This window comes from Labeo rohita, chromosome 14 (genome assembly GCF_022985175.1).
Source record: "Labeo rohita strain BAU-BD-2019 chromosome 14, IGBB_LRoh.1.0, whole genome shotgun sequence".
NCBI classification, from domain to species: domain Eukaryota; kingdom Metazoa; phylum Chordata; class Actinopteri; order Cypriniformes; family Cyprinidae; genus Labeo; species Labeo rohita.
The window spans coordinates 23,581,631-23,600,679 of record NC_066882.1 but is presented as its reverse complement, the minus strand read 5'-3'; the positions used below and the strand labels follow the sequence as shown (position 1 = coordinate 23,600,679).

The following is a 19,049-nucleotide window of genomic DNA, read 5'->3' as shown; positions in this document are numbered from 1 at the left end:
AGTTGTTAACATGTTGTTAACATGTTTCTAGCATGATTAGCAGGTTGTTAGCATGTTTCTAGCATGATTAACAAGTTGTTAACATGTTGTTACCATGTATCTAGCATGATTAACAGGTTGATAGCATGTTTCTACCATGATAAACAAGTTGTTAGCATGTTTATAGCATGATTAGCAAGTTGCTAGCATGTTTCTAACATGATTAACAAGTTGTTAGCATGTTGCTAGCATGTTTCTAACATGATTAGCAAGTTGTTAGCATGTTGCTAGCATGTTTTAACATGATTGGCAAGTTGTTAGCATGTTGCTAACATGTTTTTAACATGATTGGCAAGTTGTTAACGTGTTTCTAGCATGATTGGCAGGTTGCTGACATGTTTCTAGCATGATTTGCAGGTTGCTAACATGTTTCTATCCTGATTAGCAAGTTGTTAGCATGTTTATAGCATGATTAGCAAGTTGTTAGCATGTTTGTAACATGATTAACAAGTTGTTAGCATGTTGCTAGCATGTTTTTAACATGATTGGCAAGTTGCTAACATGTTTCGAGCATGATTAGCAAGTTGCTAACATGTTTCTAACATGATTAGCAAGTTGCTAGCATGTTTCTAGCATGACTAGCAAGTTGCTAGCATGTTTCTACTAGCATGACTAACAAGTTGCTAGCATGTTTCTACTAGCATGACTAACAAGTTGCTAGCATGTTTCTAGCCTGGTTAACAAGTTGCTAACATGTTTAGCAAGTTGTTAGCATGTTGCTAACATGTTTTTAACATGATTGGCAAGTTGTTAACATGTTTCTAGCATGATTGGCAGGTTGCTAACATGTTTCTATCCTGATTAGCAAGTTGTTAGCATGTTTATAGCATGATTAGCAAGTTGCTAGCATGTTTGTAACATGATTAACAAGTTGTTAGCATGTTGCTAGCATGTTTTTAACATGATTGGCAAGTTGCTAACATGTTTCGAGCATGATTAGCAAGTTGCTAACATGTTTCTAACATGATTAGCAAGTTGCTGTTTCTAGCATGACTAGCAAGTTCTTTGCATGTTTCTACTAGCATGACTAACAAGTTGCTAGCATGTTTCTACTAGCATGACTAACAAGTTGCTAGCATGTTTCTAACATGATTAGCAAGTTGCTAGCATGTTTCTAGCATGACTAGCAAGTTGCTAGCATGTTTCTACTAGCATGACTAACAAGTTGCTAGCATGTTTCTACTAGCATGACTAACAATTTGCTAGCATGTTTCTAGCCTGGTTACAAGTTGCTAGTATTATTCTAACATGATTAGCAAGTTGTTAGCATGTTGCTAGCATGTTTTTAACATGATTGGCAGGTTGCTAACATGTTTCTAGCCTGATTAGCAAGTTGCTAACATGTCTCTAGCCTGATTAGCAAGTTGTTAGCATGTTTCTAACATGACTAGCAAGTTGTTAACATATTTTTAGCATAATTAGCAAGCTTCTTAATGAATTTCTTAATAAGAGTACACTGTAAAAAACAATTTGTTGAGTCAACTTAAAATAACTTGTTACCTTGCTGTCTTAAAATTTTAAGTTCAGTCAACTCCAAAAAAGTTTATTTAACTTGAAATGTTAAGTTATACTAAGTGACAACTTAGATATTTAAGTTGATTCAACTTAAAATTTTAAGGCAGCTGGGTTACTCACCCAGCTTCTAAGTTTAACAAACACAAATATCTAAGTTGTTACTTAGCACAACTTAACATTTCAAGTTGACTAAACTTATTTGAGTTGACTGATTTTTCCTGTAACAGAGGGTGTGGCCATTTGTAAATTTTATGGGTCTGGCTTCCGGTCTCCTCCGCATCCAGCTATTTTTAGCTGTACAAAACAGATTATTTTGCTGCTTGATATTGCTAATTGGTGTATCTTATCATATTATTTTAATGTACTGTCTTAATTATGAAAACACTTGTTTGTAGTGCAAACAGATTTACCAATTACTGTTATTCTTCTCATTATATTATATTATAGCGGCTAATGAACCAGATATCTTGCCCACAGGCTTACTTCCACATAAGAATAAGGTGGATACGGCTGCATAATAGGGTTTTACTATCTGCAATTATGTATACAATGCAATTAAATAATATAACAAATATAATAAAAATATGTGGACTTATAAATCAGTTTGTGAGCTGCAAAACACAATGCATGTGTATTAGAGTGAAACACAGACCCATCAGTCTGGATGAAGGACCCTCTGTGACAGAGACCACACTAGTGTCCGGTGCTCACCACTGCTGTGCGTCAGCTCTGTGTTGGTAACAGGGTCTCCAGTGTACCAAGCACTAAGGGGATCAAACCATGTAAGCTAGCTCATTATTATAATCATGGATCTCGTTCCCCCCGCACGATTCACTAGGAGCCGCTCAGAATCACCCATAGAGTGAGGCTGAAATCCTCATTCATGTTAACGCTATTAGTTCTCATGCACTAGTGGCTGTTCCTAGTCATGTGATCACTCAGAAGTGCTAGAAACATGGGTAAAATGAGCGTGACATTTATAGGTGCGACCAGAAACAGGGAAATGGGAAACATACTACTGGAAATATGCAAGTACGTGTGTGTGTGTGTGTGTGTGTGTGTGTGTGTAGTAAAGTTGAAGTCAAAAGTATACATACACCTTGCAGAATCTGCAATACACAATGCATGTTGTTTATTTAGTACTGACCTGAATAAGATATTTCACATGAAAGACGTAGTTGTTCTTGAGTCCCTTGTTTGTCCTGTACAGTTAAACTGCCTGCTGTTCTACAGAAAAATCCTTTAGGTCCCACAAATTCTTTGGTTTTTCAGCATTTTTGCGTATTTGAACCCTTTCCAACAATGGCTGTATGATTTTGTGATCCATCTTTTCACACTGAGGACAACTGAGGGACTCATATGCAACTATTACAGAAGGTTCAAACACTCACTGATGCTCCAGAAGGAAACACGACACATTAAGAGCCGAGGGTGAAAACTTTTGAACAGAATGAACATGTGTATATTCATCTTATTTTGCCTAAATATCATTTTTTTCCATTTAGTACTGACCTTCAGAAGCTACAGAAGAAATCTTATATGTTTCCCAGAAGACAAAATAAGTTAAATGTACCCTGATCTTCAAATTCATTAAGTTTCACCCCCTCCAGTTTAACTTTTCAGGACAAACAATGTACTCATAAACAATTACCACCAAACAAAAAAGAAAAAAACAAACAAACAAAAAAAAACCACAACTGTGGATCATTCAGGTAATGATCCACAGTTGGATCAACTCAGTATTAAGAATTAAGTGTATAACCTTTCAACTGTATATACGTCAATATAAAAAGTCTAAAATAATAAAAATAAAAACGTGTTTCTGTTCAGGTACTGTAGCCATATTTTCTTCAAGTAAATACAGCAAGTAACTCTAAAAGAAAAGGAAATTGCTCTAATGTAATATGAATCATCATAGCACATTTCACAGCACTTTCGTAATCCAATTTATAAGATGAAATATGCACTCTGAGAGCTTTCAACGCAGACAAAAATCATTGTGCGGTATAAAACGAGATTGGCAAACACTGGATGCATATAAATAACCTAAGATTACGTACAAAAACAGTTTAAAATCAAACAAAATGTTTTAAACAATATAAATAAACAGCATTGTTTGTGTGAGGGTTATGTAAAAATAGAAAACAACAACTCAGTATATAAACAACAGACGTCAATGGAAAGTTTCCAACATGATAAAAAACAACAAATGTGTGTGTGTTGGTTTGTGTATTGAGGGGAAAGACATGTTTGATGGATGCAGTTAGTGGTTTGTGCTATAATGTCATTCCACCCACACACTCCAACAGAGAGACAGACAGTAAGAGACAGATAATAAGACAGAAAGGAAGAAACTGCATAGTCAGAGACACCGATTGTTTTCTCAGGCCTCTCCAAAAATAAAACAGCAAAACTACAGACAGAGAGAGAGAGAGAGAGAGAGAGAGAGAGAGATTACAAGCCTTCTGACCCAAGACTGTCCAATAACGGTGACTGGCAACCCGGAGCTGTCAAAAGAGCTGTTCCTATTTTTATTTTCAAAATATACAGTGGCCACAGGTCTTACGGACCTTCGTTTATCTTCAGAACACAAATTTAGATGTTTTTAATTAAATCCAAAAGCTTTCTGACTCTGCATAGACATGTTCAAGACCCAGAAAGGTAGTAAGGACATCGCTTAAAAAAATAAAAAATAAAATAAAATAAAAAATACATGTATGCATGCGGCGTGGTACTGTCGTGACCACGCGTCCAAGACTGACACGGAAGAGAAGAAATTTTTCAATAAAGTCGTTATTTTTGCTTCCTCACAGCTTTGTAAAATTAAGGTTGAACCACTGATGTCACATGGACTATTTTAACAATGCCCTTACTACCTTTCTGGGTCTTGAACGTGTCAGTTGCATTGCTGATTTCATCCAAAATATCTTAAAGGAGAAGTCCACTTCCTGAACAAAAATTGACACATAATGTACTCACCCCTTGCCATCCAAGATGTTCATGTCTTTCCTTCTTCAGCCATTAAGAAATTATGTTTTTTGAGGGAAACATTTCAGGATTTTTCTCCATATAATGGACTGATATGGTGCCCCGAGTTTGAACTTCCAAAATGCAGTTTAAATGCAGCTTCAAACGATCCCAAATGTGGTTGTAAACGATCCCAGCCAAGGAAGAAGGGTCTTATCTAGTGAAACCATTGGTTATTTTCATAAAAATAATACAATTTATATACTTTTTAACGTCAAACGCTGGTCTTGTCTCATTGTTCACCTGAACTGTTTTTGTTCCTGTTCATGACAGTTAGGGTATGTCAAAAAACTCCCATCTCATGTCCTTCTTCAACTTCAAAATCATCTTATTTCGCTGTTTTTTTTTTTTTTTTACCTTTTTTTGTTGAGGGTGTTTAATCTTCTTTGCATGTTCACTTTGCAAAGACTGGGTCGGTACCTCTGCAGCGATGTAGAATGATTCTGAAATGATTTTTGAAATTGAGGAAGAAAATACAAGTTTTTCAACATACCCTAACTGTCTTGAGCCAGAATACACAGAGTTCAGGGAAAGCAAGACAAGACGAGCGTTTGAGATTAAAAAGTATTTAAATTGTATTTTTTTTAATGTAAATAACCAATCGTTTCGCTAGATAAGACCCTTCTTCCTCGGCTTTTAGGATCGTTTGATCATTTTGGAAGTTCAAAATCGGGGCACCATACCAGTCCATTATATGGAGAAAAATCCTGAAATGTTTAACTCAAAAAACATCATTTCTTTACAGCTGAAGAAGAAAAAAAGGCATGAACATCTTGGATGACAAGGGGGTGAGTACATTATCTGTAAATTTTTGTTCTGCAAGTGGACTTTTTTTAATTTGTGTTCTGAAGATGAACAAAGGTCTTACAGGTTTGGAACAACATGACAGAATTTTTATTTCTGGGGGAACTATCCCTTTAATAATATCTAATGCAATGACATTTAGACATTTTGAGTCCACAACCAGCCTACTTTTGAGACTGCAGACCCGAGATGGTTTCTGAAACTGTTCTGTGATCTACTCCTGGACTTTAAAGCTCTGAGACTTACCAAAGAAATCCAAGTGGTCTGAGGACTGGAACACAGAGGTGGTCTTGTGGCTGACAGAGATCAAAGGTGAAAATACCTCTGACGCTGTTGTGTGCTGGTCTGATGGGTGTGTGTTGGTTTTTGTTCAATACTATTTACCTCTAATCAATAACACAGACCATTTAAATTGATAGTTCACCCAAAAATAAAAAACAGCCATCATTGATATCATGTCTTTTTTGTCCATGAAACACACAAGGAGATATTTTGTATGGGAAATCGCAGCGTCAACAATGAAAGCACATGGCAGCTACACAGTGCTTAAAAACCACAGATTCCTTCGGTTATATAACAGCTTTGTGAAAGGAACAGACTGAAATTGTGTTATCAACCACAAATCTTTCAATCCACAGCAGCTCCCAAATCTCATTCAAACTTCTTTTTTCAAATGTCACATTTGGTTACGAGCCACAACAACAATGGTGTTTGGGGTCACTGACATCAAACAAAATGCAGATTCAAGATACACTGAATATCAACGAAAGGATGAAAAATATAGAGATTTTAACTCTGCTTTATAGACATGACCATTAAAACCTTTTACTTTTTACAGACAGATGGTAAATAACTAATGACTAATTATGGGTAATTTCACAAGATATATTTTACATTTAAAAGCAAAAGAATTAACTATATAAAGCCATCTTATCATATTCGAAACACTACATTTCTAAGGCCTCTAAATAATCAACATGATCAAAACTGCTGAAAAACCTGCTGAACAGCCTACTACATGCCTTCTAATTGATGGTACTTTTTTATCAAGTCAAAGGCCTTTTATCATTCTAATCATATCCATGTCGTTCATGTGTCCTTGGTGCTGTGAAGTGATTACAGATTTGTATAAAGTAAAGGTAAAAAGAATTTTTACATTGTTAGTTATATTTTAAGATGAACAATTACTGGACTGAAGCAACTTAGGTTAAAAATCATGTTCAAATGTTAGTATTAAATATGATTATCAGGCTTTTGATGAAAGTTTGTTTGTTTATCTTTCAATCGTCATTTTAATGCATTGCATTACAGTTGAGGTCAAAAGTTTAAATACACCGTGCAAAATGTTAACTATTTTACCAACATAAGAGGGATCATTCAGTACTAATAAGATATTTCACATAAAAGACATTTACATATAGTCCATAAGAAAATAATAGTTGAGTTTATAAAAATTACCCTGTTCAAAAGTTTACATACGCTTAGGGTGACCACCCATAGATGTGATTTTGCGGGACAATGCAGGACACTGATACATTTTCTACTGTTATGCTATGTAAATACTTGTTACATCTGTTGTCATATGCGCTAATCTGTGTTTCTGAGCTCGCACATGCACGCGAGAGAAAGCGCGTCTTTTTAATGAGAGTAAAGAGAATCCATCTACGAGAGAAGAGATTTGTGCTTGCGCATTTTGATGCGCACCGCATTACAATAATGTGCTCTAGACATTTGTCATTTGTCACTGTCATTTGTCTTTTTTTTTTAACTTGTTAAAATGCGCAGAAACTATGCCGCAAAAAGAATGATTAAAAAGCTTTTTTTTTAAAAAAAGGCAAAAGAATGCATGAATGTTTTCTTAATATGATCGATAAAAAACATCAGACTGATGAAAATGTGGGACATTTTCTCAATATGCGACGTGCGGGACAAGGGGTGAAAATGCTGTGCAGTACAACACAAAGCGGGACAGGTGGTCACCCAACATATGCTTGATTGTTAATACTGTGTTGTTACCTGAATGATCCACAGCTGTGTTTTTTTTTTAATTGTTTATGAGTCCCTTGTTTGTTCTGAACAGTTAAACTATCTGCTGTTCTTCAGAAAAATCCTTCAGGTCCCACAAATTCTTTGGTTTTCCAGCATCTTTTATGTATTTGAACCATCTCCAACAATGACTGTATGATTTTGAGATTCATCTTTTCACACTGAGGGACTCATATGCAAGTATATCAAAAGGTTCAAACACTCACTGATGCTCCAGAAGGAAGAAAAATGATGCATTAAGAGTCAAGGGTGTAAACTTTTGAACAGAATGAAGATTTTGCCTAAATATAATATTTTTTAATTTAATACTGCTCTCCAGAAGCTACAGAAGATATTTACATGTTTCCAAAGAGACAAAATAAGTTCCATTTACCCTGATCTTCACATTTCAAGTTTTCACCCCCGGCTCTTAATGCATTGTGTTTCCTTCTGAGGCATCAGTGAGCTGTTTTATCTCATGAACAACTATCACTACACACACACATACACACAAAACAAAGCTGCGGATCATTCAGGTAACAATATGGTATTAACAATCAAGTGTATATAAACTTTTGAACTTCTTATAAAAGGCACTTTGTCTTTATAAGATATGAAAATATTTAATCGAATGTAGGTCAGAGAACCACACACAATGACTGGCACTCTTACAAAATAATCAAATCTGGTAGCATCTTTTGCTTGGCTGCACAAAAACAGACATTTGTCTAAAAATAGCCAGACGCCCTTTAATTTCACACCTAAGCCATGATGTCCTACAGTTTTAAACGGGAAAGACAGTAGGCGAGGATTTCATCATCAGCAAAGACAAACGCCTTTGTGTTTTTCAGCCTAGCATCATTGCAACAGACAGGAATGACGGATCCCATCATCCCTCTTTCTCTCTTTGACAAGCTGACACTCTGCACGCCCTCTTTGGCCTATTAAAATAATCGCTTCGGTTAATAACAAATCATTTTCCTCACCATCAGAACGACCCAACATGGGAATTTCACAGCAACCACTGATCAAACAAGGACTAGTTATGAGTCATCGTAGATGCTCAAATGTTGCAGATTTCACCGGTTAACTATTTCCTGTTTACATGCTGATGTCACAGGCTAACACACTGCATTCACAAATAAGAAAACAACAGTTCAAAGGGTAAAAACTGAATGGTTTTAATCCACTAGAGACTGTCTCCATGCATCCTGCTAGCAGGTCTACTCACCTTCTTTAAGGGCTTTATCTACATTGAGAGACACTACGACCCTCCTGGTCTGAGCTGAATCCAGCAGAGGTACACAGAAGCGGCCCTACAGAGTGAGAAAGGCACTCATTAGACAATAAATCACTCGTGCCAACCAAACACAACACTCATTATGTAGAAAACCAATTAAAAGACCCAGCTGAGGGACATTTTAGTACTAGTGATAAGGGTTACAAGTCCTGCATTGATCCTAAATGAGAAATACAGTACAAGCCAATTCCGGATCCAAATGCAGTACTTTTACGATATCAGTTTGAGATTAACAACACAATCACAATAAAAAGAACCAGATAATAAAGTCTGATTTGTAAAACCTGGTATTTGCCAATAAAATGTGTAATATTTACTTTTTGAGTCTTTATAGAGGAATATTTATGTTCTTGTTTGTTTACAGTGTCAGTGAATCTCACTAAACCTAGAGATAGATAGATAGATAGATAGATAGATAGCTACTATAATACATAATATATAGATAGGTCCCATTATTTTGAGGTAAATGGGTTTGAAAGTATTTGTTTTTTGGGTGTTATCCCATAAAATTGTCACTACCAAAACAGTCATGCCCGAAACATTTGGTGGAGTTTCAGTAGTGACATCCAAGTTTTTTTTTTGGGGTGTTATCCCATAAAATTGTCACTAAAAAATTGTCATGACTGAAACATTTGGTGAAGTTTCGGTAGTGACATCTTTGGGGTTTTTTTGCTTGTTATCCCATAAAATACAGAAACAGTCATGACCGAAACATTTGGTGAAGTTTCGGTAGTGGCATCTTTGGGTTTTTTTGGGCGTTATCCAATAAAATTGTCACGATCATAACAGTCAAGACAGAAACATTTGGTGAAGTCTCTGTAATGACATCTTTGTTTTTTTTGGGTGTTTGCCCATAAAATTGTCACTACCAAAACAGTCACAACCAAAACATTTGGTGAAGTTTCAGTAGTGACAAAAAATTGTCACTCATTCCTTTATTCAGGAGAAATAAACAACATTTTAGCACAGTTACACGATTTTTTTTGTATTTTAGTATGTTTTAGTAAACACTACTAACAAGTGACAATAGTATGTGGGATTAAAATTACATTACTGTTGCTACCAAAACATGGGATGTTTTGTCACAAATAAAGCATACTGAATTATCAATTAAGATGGTATGATAGTGTTTGGTACAGTGTATATTCAAACTAACGAATCCTTAACTTTGAAATCAGTATGGTCAACTTTTTGCCTTTTACAAAGACAAATTGGATTCAAAATACAACAAATTGCATAAATCACACTTGAAATATTGTTCAAATTGTAGTTATTATTGACATATCAAAAAATAAATTGATTTATAATAAAATAGAAACATACATTTACGAAGAAGATGTAAGCAAAATCTTAATAGGTCAATATAACGTTTCTTATTAATGTCTTATTAATTACTGTGTTCCGGTAGTGACATATTTGGAAAGAGGAAGAATATTCCAAAACTTTATGAAAATACAATGAGAGAATTAACTGCACAAGTACTAGAAACGTGTTCATTGGATATTTTACAATTTGCATACATACAAAATGTGTGGAAAAAGACATTTTAAGACGTTTCCAACTAAAATATTAATTTACATTCGATTGATATTTAAATGTAAATCTCTCTGTCTATCCATCCATCTACATAAACATACCATCAGACACAGTCACAGTCTCTAAAACAATCACAGTGACAGTGTAAATGATTGTTTGGGTGTAATTGTGTAGATGTTGTGATGTGACATCAGCCTTACCATTAACTTATTGAATAAATCCACCAGCTTCGACGACTGTCTCCTAGTGGTGTCAAATCTGCTGATCTTCAGAGGGCTTTTCTTCACCAGCAGCCCGAAACTACCCAGCAGGAAACACAACAACGCGAAGGACACATAAATAAATAGTTTGAGGAAAAACGAGGTGAGAGTGAGTCCTCCAGAGCCGAGCTGGAAGACCAGCACCGCCGCTGCGATGCCGAGGACCAGAGACGTGTAGACGGCGCTGGGCATGAGGACATCCGACCTGCTGATGCTGCTGCTTCGGCCATCAGGATGCATGATGCTGCTGCTGCTGGAAATGACATGTCCTCACGTGTGCACAACAATAGACAGGCTGCATGCCCCTTGAGTTCACAGCCCAGGTTTCACTCATCACAATGTGTGCGTTAAATTCACAGATGATCCGGGCGTCTGGGACACTTTATACAAGAAACGCACATGCAACTGTTGCATCTAAACAGTTCAATGACAGCAGTGCACTTGAAATGATGATCAGCCAGATAACCTGGCTGGCTCTAGGACAGCTTAAACGGCTGCTAATTCAAATCCTCCACAAATGCATAAGGAACATCAAGTGCACACAAAGGACGTCAAGTGCGAGAAAACAAACCAGATAAGCTCATCCAAATAAATCAAAACATCTCCAAAACGCGGTCAGGTCCATTGACGCCTATACAAACAACGGAGAGGCATTACGCGATGACTTTAACTTTCAAGCCTCAGACGTGAAATAATGATGTAGATACTAAGCGTTCACTCTCCGGTAATTTCATTATTCGCCGCAACATATCCAAAACGTGACAAAAAATGAAACTTATTATCAATCCATCGCGTTCACAAGCGGTCTCACTTCTGCTTAGATCCCCAGCTGCCTTTCGAGTGGCGAATTTGCGACTTCTACTACGAAAAGGGTATTGCACATGAATATTAATCACGCAACGTGACGTTCGCTCAGTAGCTCACATTGATTGGCCGAAAAGCAGACGGTGGTGCGTAGGCGGTAGTGGCTAGCGAATGAGCGATTGGCCTCGTGAATAATAATTAATCACTTGACTGGAAGCTAGCGGAAGGTTACCAAGCAACGTCAGCAGTATCTGATTAATATTCATGAGGCAAGTCTTTGCCGTAGTAGGAAAAGCGACACAGCGACTATGGAACCTCGAGTAGGCCATAAATCACACACTGTGGGTCCAAACAACAGTGAAATGTCTTAAATCTTTTGAAAAATCCATGACTTAGACTGGTTATAACATACTTTGTGTGTCTGGTTGCTTGTTTTTGTTTTGTTGGGAAAATGGGGAACAATGAATGCAAGTCTACCAAATTTAATAGGTCAGAGAGAGGACATCCAGAAGTCATAAATGCTTTATTTGAAATGGCAGATATTAAAATAATTTATAAAGCGAGCATGTCAGCAAATGGGCTTAACTTTGTATAGACCAGTCACTGGTTGCTTCTCTACTGGAAAGAATTTGTATAATGATAATAATAGTAATAATAATAATAAATTATGGGTAATAAAATATAATAATCTAATATATAATTATAATATAATACATTAATACAAACATTTAAAAATAATTATTTTAGTAGATTCTTAGACTTTATTAGATTCTTAGAATGCTATTATGCTATTGTTAAATAATTAAATAGAATAGATATAGCCAAAACTTGAGTTTGTAATACATGTCCACAGGAAATCACAAATTCAACAACACGGGGTTTCCCCTTGTTTGTATGTGTTCAGGCTAGGCTGTCAAGCTGTGTGGGAATTTTTTTTTTCAGTGATTTTTCAGGTTACATCATTACGTCAACAGATGGTGACTTTCTTCATGTGTATTTTAATAAACCCAGAAAAACTACATAGTACATACTGAAAAATTGTTTGAAGACATGGAGCCAATGGGGGGCTATTGATAAATAAATTACACAGTGGCGCCCTCTAGTGATTTAGAAATACAATGTCAAGTTCAGCCAAGGTCAAAAGTCTGTCAGCAGTATTTCAGAACATTTATAGACCCATTGCATAAGCCTATGGGTGAGATTTCCGATTCATTAGCCGCTATAGTAAAATAACGAGAAGAATAACAACATGCAGTAAACTGTAAAACAGTTTGAACTACAAACCAGTGTGTTAATAATTAAGATAATGCATTAAAATAACATGCTAAGCACCAATTTGCAATATCAAGCAGCAAAAACGAGCTGTTTTGTACAGCTAAAAATAGCTGGACATGGATTAATCTCAATCAAACTGCAACTAACACAATAAAACAACAAAATTATTTATTTTTGAAAATAAACTCTTCATATGCACTTGCAATATCAAATGTTTATTAAAACGTTAAAAGTTCTTAGAGACACAGCCTTATTAGTTTAAAGTGTGTAGTACCAGAAAACCTTTGAGGGTGTTGAACAAAAAAAGCACAATATAATATAACCTTTGATCAGAGCAGTTGAGAAAAAAACCTGCAATGTACAGCCAAAGACTTGACTCGATGAAAGGAGGAAAACAATTTAATGCATTGTATAAGAAGAACACTAGACAAGTATGTCATGAATTATTGGAAGTATCAGGCCATTTTGACAAGAACTGTGATGTCTTTGGTGCAAAGTCTGAAGCTGATGATCAATGGAATTTCTTGCAGGACTATTATCCCATCCAAATCTACTTATGTTTGGTTCAGGGGTCAGTCGTAGAATGTTCTTGAGTGGCCTGTTCAGTCTCCAGATTTAATTCTCATTGAAAATATTTGGTTGAATTTAAAGAAAGCAGTGGCACTGTGGCAATTTGATTGATTTTGATTGCAACTGCGTATATATATATATATGAAGAGTTCAGATGCAAAACCAGCTAAAAGCCATCTCGGTCAAAAATGAGATAATGCTACTGAGTGAATGCTCTCGACACATATTATACGTCCATCAAATACTTCTTCTTCAAACTCGCTAAAATAGCAGCCTCAGCCCAATCAAAAGTACCAGTATTTACATAGAAACCTATACATCTGAGCCTGTAAACCTATATATATATATATGTATATATATATATACCCCCACACTCAGCCTTCTCAGATCCAGCAAGCACAGGTGGTCCCTGAGGCTTCTTCTGCCTCCACTTCCTCTGTTGCTCTGTGGTCTTTATTGTTGCATCTGAGTGCAGAGACTCATCCGACCAGGGATGAGGCGTGGTCCCTCTTCTCGGTATAGGTAGGCACAGGTGCTTCCTGTTGAGATCTGGGAGGCATGGGTGCACCCTGTGTCTTCTTCTGCTCCTTGGTCTTCAGTGTTTCATCTGGGAAGCCTGAGTGCGGGGACTTAGCCTTGTCAGATTCATCACTGAAGACCAGGGATATGGGGCATGAAGTTTTTACTGCCTCCATTGTTCCCCACCACTGCACTGAGGTGGGGTCCTGGGATTACCAGACTCTGCTTTAAATTATATGTTGTTAAAACATATGAAACTGAACGTTAATGCCGCCATCATTATTTATCATTATTTGATGCTGCAATTATTATTTTTCTCAGTCTTTGATAAGAATGAGGCAGGAGAGCAGTCTTAGGATCTCCACCTATAAATAGCACATATAATATGAGCTTCACCGGAAATTTACGAGCTGGCTTATCATTCCCTGGTGAAAAAAACAGCATATGCTGGTATGTTTTGATGCTGGAATGCTGGTTAGGTAGGTTTTGATGCTGGTTTAAGCTGGTCCTTTGCTGGTTTATGCTGGTCCTTTGCTGGTTCATGCTGGTCCTTGACCAGCAACATGACCAGCAAAAACCAGCAAAGGACCAGCATAAACCAGCATCAAAACCTACCTAACCAGCATTCCAGCATCAAAACATACCTACCAGCATATGCTGGTTTTTTCACCAGGGTTATGCGGAAGCGCCTATTTTATTAGCGATATGCTATTTACACATTTTCTATTTATTCTTCAAAAAGCAGATTTTTGCACCTCGTATTGTAGTACATTATAAAACAATATGCAGTAATAACATATTGATTGTAAATTATCACATTTCTTAAAATGACTAAATGTATGCTACCTTATACTGGGATAATAAAGGCCTCCCTACCTATCCCAAATTAACCACGGTTTCACTACAAATAAATAAATAAATAAATAAATAAAAAACATGGTTACTACACTTAAACCATGGCAACTCCAAATTAACCATGGAATTTTTTTTTTTGGAATTTTTTGGAATTCTAACCATAGTTTAAATACATGGTATTTGTAGTAAAACTGTGGTTTTACAAAATGGTAATCAATATGCAAAAAAAAAAAAAAAAAAAACAACAAAAAAAAAACACTGCAACTACACGTTTATAATAAAACCATGTTAATTTTTGTAAGGAACCTACACTCTAAAAACAAATGGTGCTATATAGCACTAAAAGTGGTTCTTTGGCTCGTAATCATAGGGGAACCACTTTTAGTGCTATATAGCACCTATTTTAAAAGGTGCTATATGGCACTTTTGTCAAATGGTTCTATGTAGAACCATCAGATGTACCATACACAGTTAATGAGATAATTAGGTGATTAACAAAGTGATGATTGATCATTATTGAAGACACCTGATGTTAATAAGCAGAATCACCAAAGGAGAAAACCAAAATTTTTAAGCAACCATTATAGTGGTCAGTGTTTGCATTAGTTGGGCTCTTGATCCTTAAATCATCAATATTAGGTCTTGTTTGGCTGCAATTACTGAGTTATAACAGCCAGACAAGCAAAGAGCAAAAGTCAATAAGATGGCATTGACTATGCTTGACTTAATCATCATATAGTGACTTGAGTATTTGACAAAGAATTTCCTTACAGATTAAAAAAAAACTGTGAACAAAACATCAGTTTTGCCATAATCGGACAGATGATGAAAAAAAGTTTATCTTAATTTAGACACACAGACATGAAGAATCAGTGTGAGAATCACAACAACGGTGACCATCAAAAAGCGTGTTGTAGCCAATCAGAACTCATCCATGACTCCCATCATGCATTGCGGCATGATTAAATTATGAGTTCAGAGTTGATCTGTTTATCTGAATATGCCGTTTGTCACCATTGTTGAGATTCATGGGCTGGTTCTTGACGTCTATGTGTGCCTAGGTGAAATACTTCTTTTTTTTTAAAAAAAAAAAAACAGGTTGTAAAAAAAATCTTTTCATCTTCTGTGGATTGCCAAGGTTATTACAATAAGCAAAAAAAAAAAAACAAAACCTAACTTAGAGATTAGACTCTAGGTGATTTACATCAAACAATGAATATGTTAAAACATAATCACCTGATGACCTGAACAAAATTTAGTATTAAAGATTTAAGGGTCAAGAGCCCAACTAATGCAAACATTGACCACTATAATGGTTGCTTAAAAATTTTGGTTTTCTCCTTTGGTGATTCTGCTTATTAACATCAGGTGTCTTCAATAATGATCAATCATCACTTTGTTAATCACCTAATTATCTCATTAACTGTGTATGGTACATCTGATGGTTCTACATAGAACCATTTGACAAAAGTGCCATATAGCACCTTTTAAAATAGGTGCTATATAGCACTAAAAGTGGTTCCCCTATGATTACGAGCCAAAGAACCACTTTTAGTGCTATATAGCACCATTTGTTTTTAGAGTGTAGGTTCCTTACAAAAATTAACATGGTTTTATTATAAACGTGTAGTTGCAGTGTTTTTTTTTTGTTGTTTTTTTTTTTTTTTTTTTTGCATATTGATTACCATTTTGTAAAACCACAGTTTTACTACAAATACCATGTATTTAAACTATGGTTAGAATTCCAAAAAATTCCAAAAAAAAAAATTCCATGGTTAATTTGGAGTTGCCATGGTTTAAGTGTAGTAACCATGTTTTTTATTTATTTATTTATTTATTTATTTGTAGTGAAACCGTGGTTAATTTGGGATAGGTAGGGAGGCCTTTATTATCCCAGTATAAGGTAGCATACATTTAGTCATTTTAAGAAATGTGATAATTTACAATCAATATGTTATTACTGCATATTGTTTTATAATGTACTACAATACGAGGTGCAAAAATCTGCTTTTTGAAGAATAAATAGAAAATGTGTAAATAGCATATCGCTAATAAAATAGGCGCTTCCGCATAACCCTGGTGAAAAAACCAGCATATGCTGGTAGGTATGTTTTGATGCTGGAATGCTGGTTAGGTAGGTTTTGATGCTGGTTTAAGCTGGTCCTTTGCTGGTTTATGCTGGTCCTTTGCTGGTTCATGCTGGTCCTTGACCAGCAACATGACCAGCAAAAACCAGCAAAGGACCAGCATAAACCAGCATCAAAACCTACCTAACCAGCATTCCAGCATCAAAACATACCTACCAGCATATGCTGGTTTTTTCACCAGGGTTATGCGGAAGCGCCTATTTTATTAGCGATATGCTATTTACACATTTTCTATTTATTCTTCAAAAAGCAGATTTTTGCACCTCGTATTGTAGTACATTATAAAACAATATGCAGTAATAACATATTGATTGTAAATTATCACATTTCTTAAAATGACTAAATGTATGCTACCTTATACTGGGATAATAAAGGCCTCCCTACCTATCCCAAATTAACCACGGTTTCACTACAAATAAATAAATAAATAAATAAATAAAAAACATGGTTACTACACTTAAACCATGGCAACTCCAAATTAACCATGGAATTTTTTTTTTTGGAATTTTTTGGAATTCTAACCATAGTTTAAATACATGGTATTTGTAGTAAAACTGTGGTTTTACAAAATGGTAATCAATATGCAAAAAAAAAAAAAAAAAAAAAACAACAAAAAAAAAACACTGCAACTACACGTTTATAATAAAACCATGTTAATTTTTGTAAGGAACCTACACTCTAAAAACAAATGGTGCTATATAGCACTAAAAGTGGTTCTTTGGCTCGTAATCATAGGGGAACCACTTTTAGTGCTATATAGCACCTATTTTAAAAGGTGCTATATGGCACTTTTGTCAAATGGTTCTATGTAGAACCATCAGATGTACCATACACAGTTAATGAGATAATTAGGTGATTAACAAAGTGATGATTGATCATTATTGAAGACACCTGATGTTAATAAGCAGAATCACCAAAGGAGAAAACCAAAATTTTTAAGCAACCATTATAGTGGTCAATGTTTGCATTAGTTGGGCTCTTGACCCTTAAATCTTTAATACTAAATTTTGTTCAGGTCATCAGGTGATTATGTTTTAACATATTCATTGTTTGATGTAAATCACCTAGAGTCTAATCTCTAAGTTAGGTTTTGTTTTTTTTTTTTTGCTTATTGTAATAACCTTGGCAATCCACAGAAGATGAAAAGATTTTTTTTACAACCTGTTTTTTTTTTTTTAAAAAAAAAGAAGTATTTCACCTAGGCACACATAGACGTCAAGAACCAGCCCATGAATCTCAACAATGGTGACAAACGGCATATTCAGATAAACAGATCAACTCTGAACTCATAATTTAATCATGCCGCAATGCATGATGGGAGTCATGGATGAGTTCTGATTGGCTACAACACGCTTTTTGATGGTCACCGTTGTTGTGATTCTCACACTGATTCTTCATGTCTGTGTGTCTAAATTAAGATAAACTTTTTTTCATCATCTGTCCGATTATGGCAAAACTGATGTTTTGTTCACAGTTTTTTTTTAATCTGTAAGGAAATTCTTTGTCAAATACTCAAGTCACTATATGATGATTAAGTCAAGCATAGTCAATGCCATCTTATTGACTTTTGCTCTTTGCTTGTCTGGCTGTTATAACTCAGTAATTGCAGCCAAACAAGACCTAATATTGATGATTTAAGGATCAAGAGCCCAACTAATGCAAACACTGACCACTATAATGGTTGCTTAAAAATTTTGGTTTTCTCCTTTGGTGATTCTGCTTATTAACATCAGGTGTCTTCAATAATGATCAATCATCACTTTGTTAATCACCTAATTATCTTGTTAACTTCAACACTGCTTCAGTGTTTATATGTGTCCACACTCAGAGTGTTAAATTAACACTGGGGATTTTGCTGTGTATAGCATTTTATTACTTCAACAAAAATGGTGCTCAATAGAAACAATCATAGGGGCTTGTATTACTACAGTAGTAGTAAAAATATTTACTACAATGGCAATATGTCTTGAATCACTTTTATGCTTTTCTAAGGTCAAAAGGTCTTATGTGGGAAATATTTCTTTATGGGGGCCTTAGGGGCAAAAAGATCTTCAGGAAATACACTGTATGTTAATGTTGTTTTTAATCCTTTCCCCAACTGAAGAGTTTAAGAGAGAGTTAGAGATCCTTATTCAGAGGCTTAACAGGTTCTTTGTATGGCAGTGGTGCTATATAGCACCTTAACGACCCCAAAGAACCACTGAAGAACCGCTGAAGAACCAGACAGGGGCTTGACCGGTTCCTTATACACTAACGGTGCTATATAGCACCACAGTCACACCAAAGAACCGCTGAAGAACCGCTGAAGCACCATTTTTTTTCTGTGTGTACCCGATAAAACTTTATTAAATACTTGCGACCGCAAGGCACTTT

General features: G+C 35.6%; 1 protein-coding gene across 1 annotated transcript in view; it reads right to left on the bottom strand.

The window, feature by feature from the left end:
* snx25 (sorting nexin 25) overlaps positions 1 to 11,353 on the bottom strand; it is a 66,405-nt gene extending 55,052 nt beyond the window's left edge. The window contains exons 1-2 of the mRNA XM_051127645.1: positions 10,447 to 11,353; positions 8,642 to 8,726 (exon numbers count right to left, since the gene is read on the bottom strand). Coding sequence (XP_050983602.1) covers positions 8,642 to 8,726; positions 10,447 to 10,746 — 385 coding nt within the window. The 5' untranslated portion in view covers positions 10,747 to 11,353. The remainder of the gene's footprint in view (positions 1 to 8,641; positions 8,727 to 10,446) is intronic.
* Between the last annotated feature and the right edge of the window lie 7,696 nt (positions 11,354 to 19,049).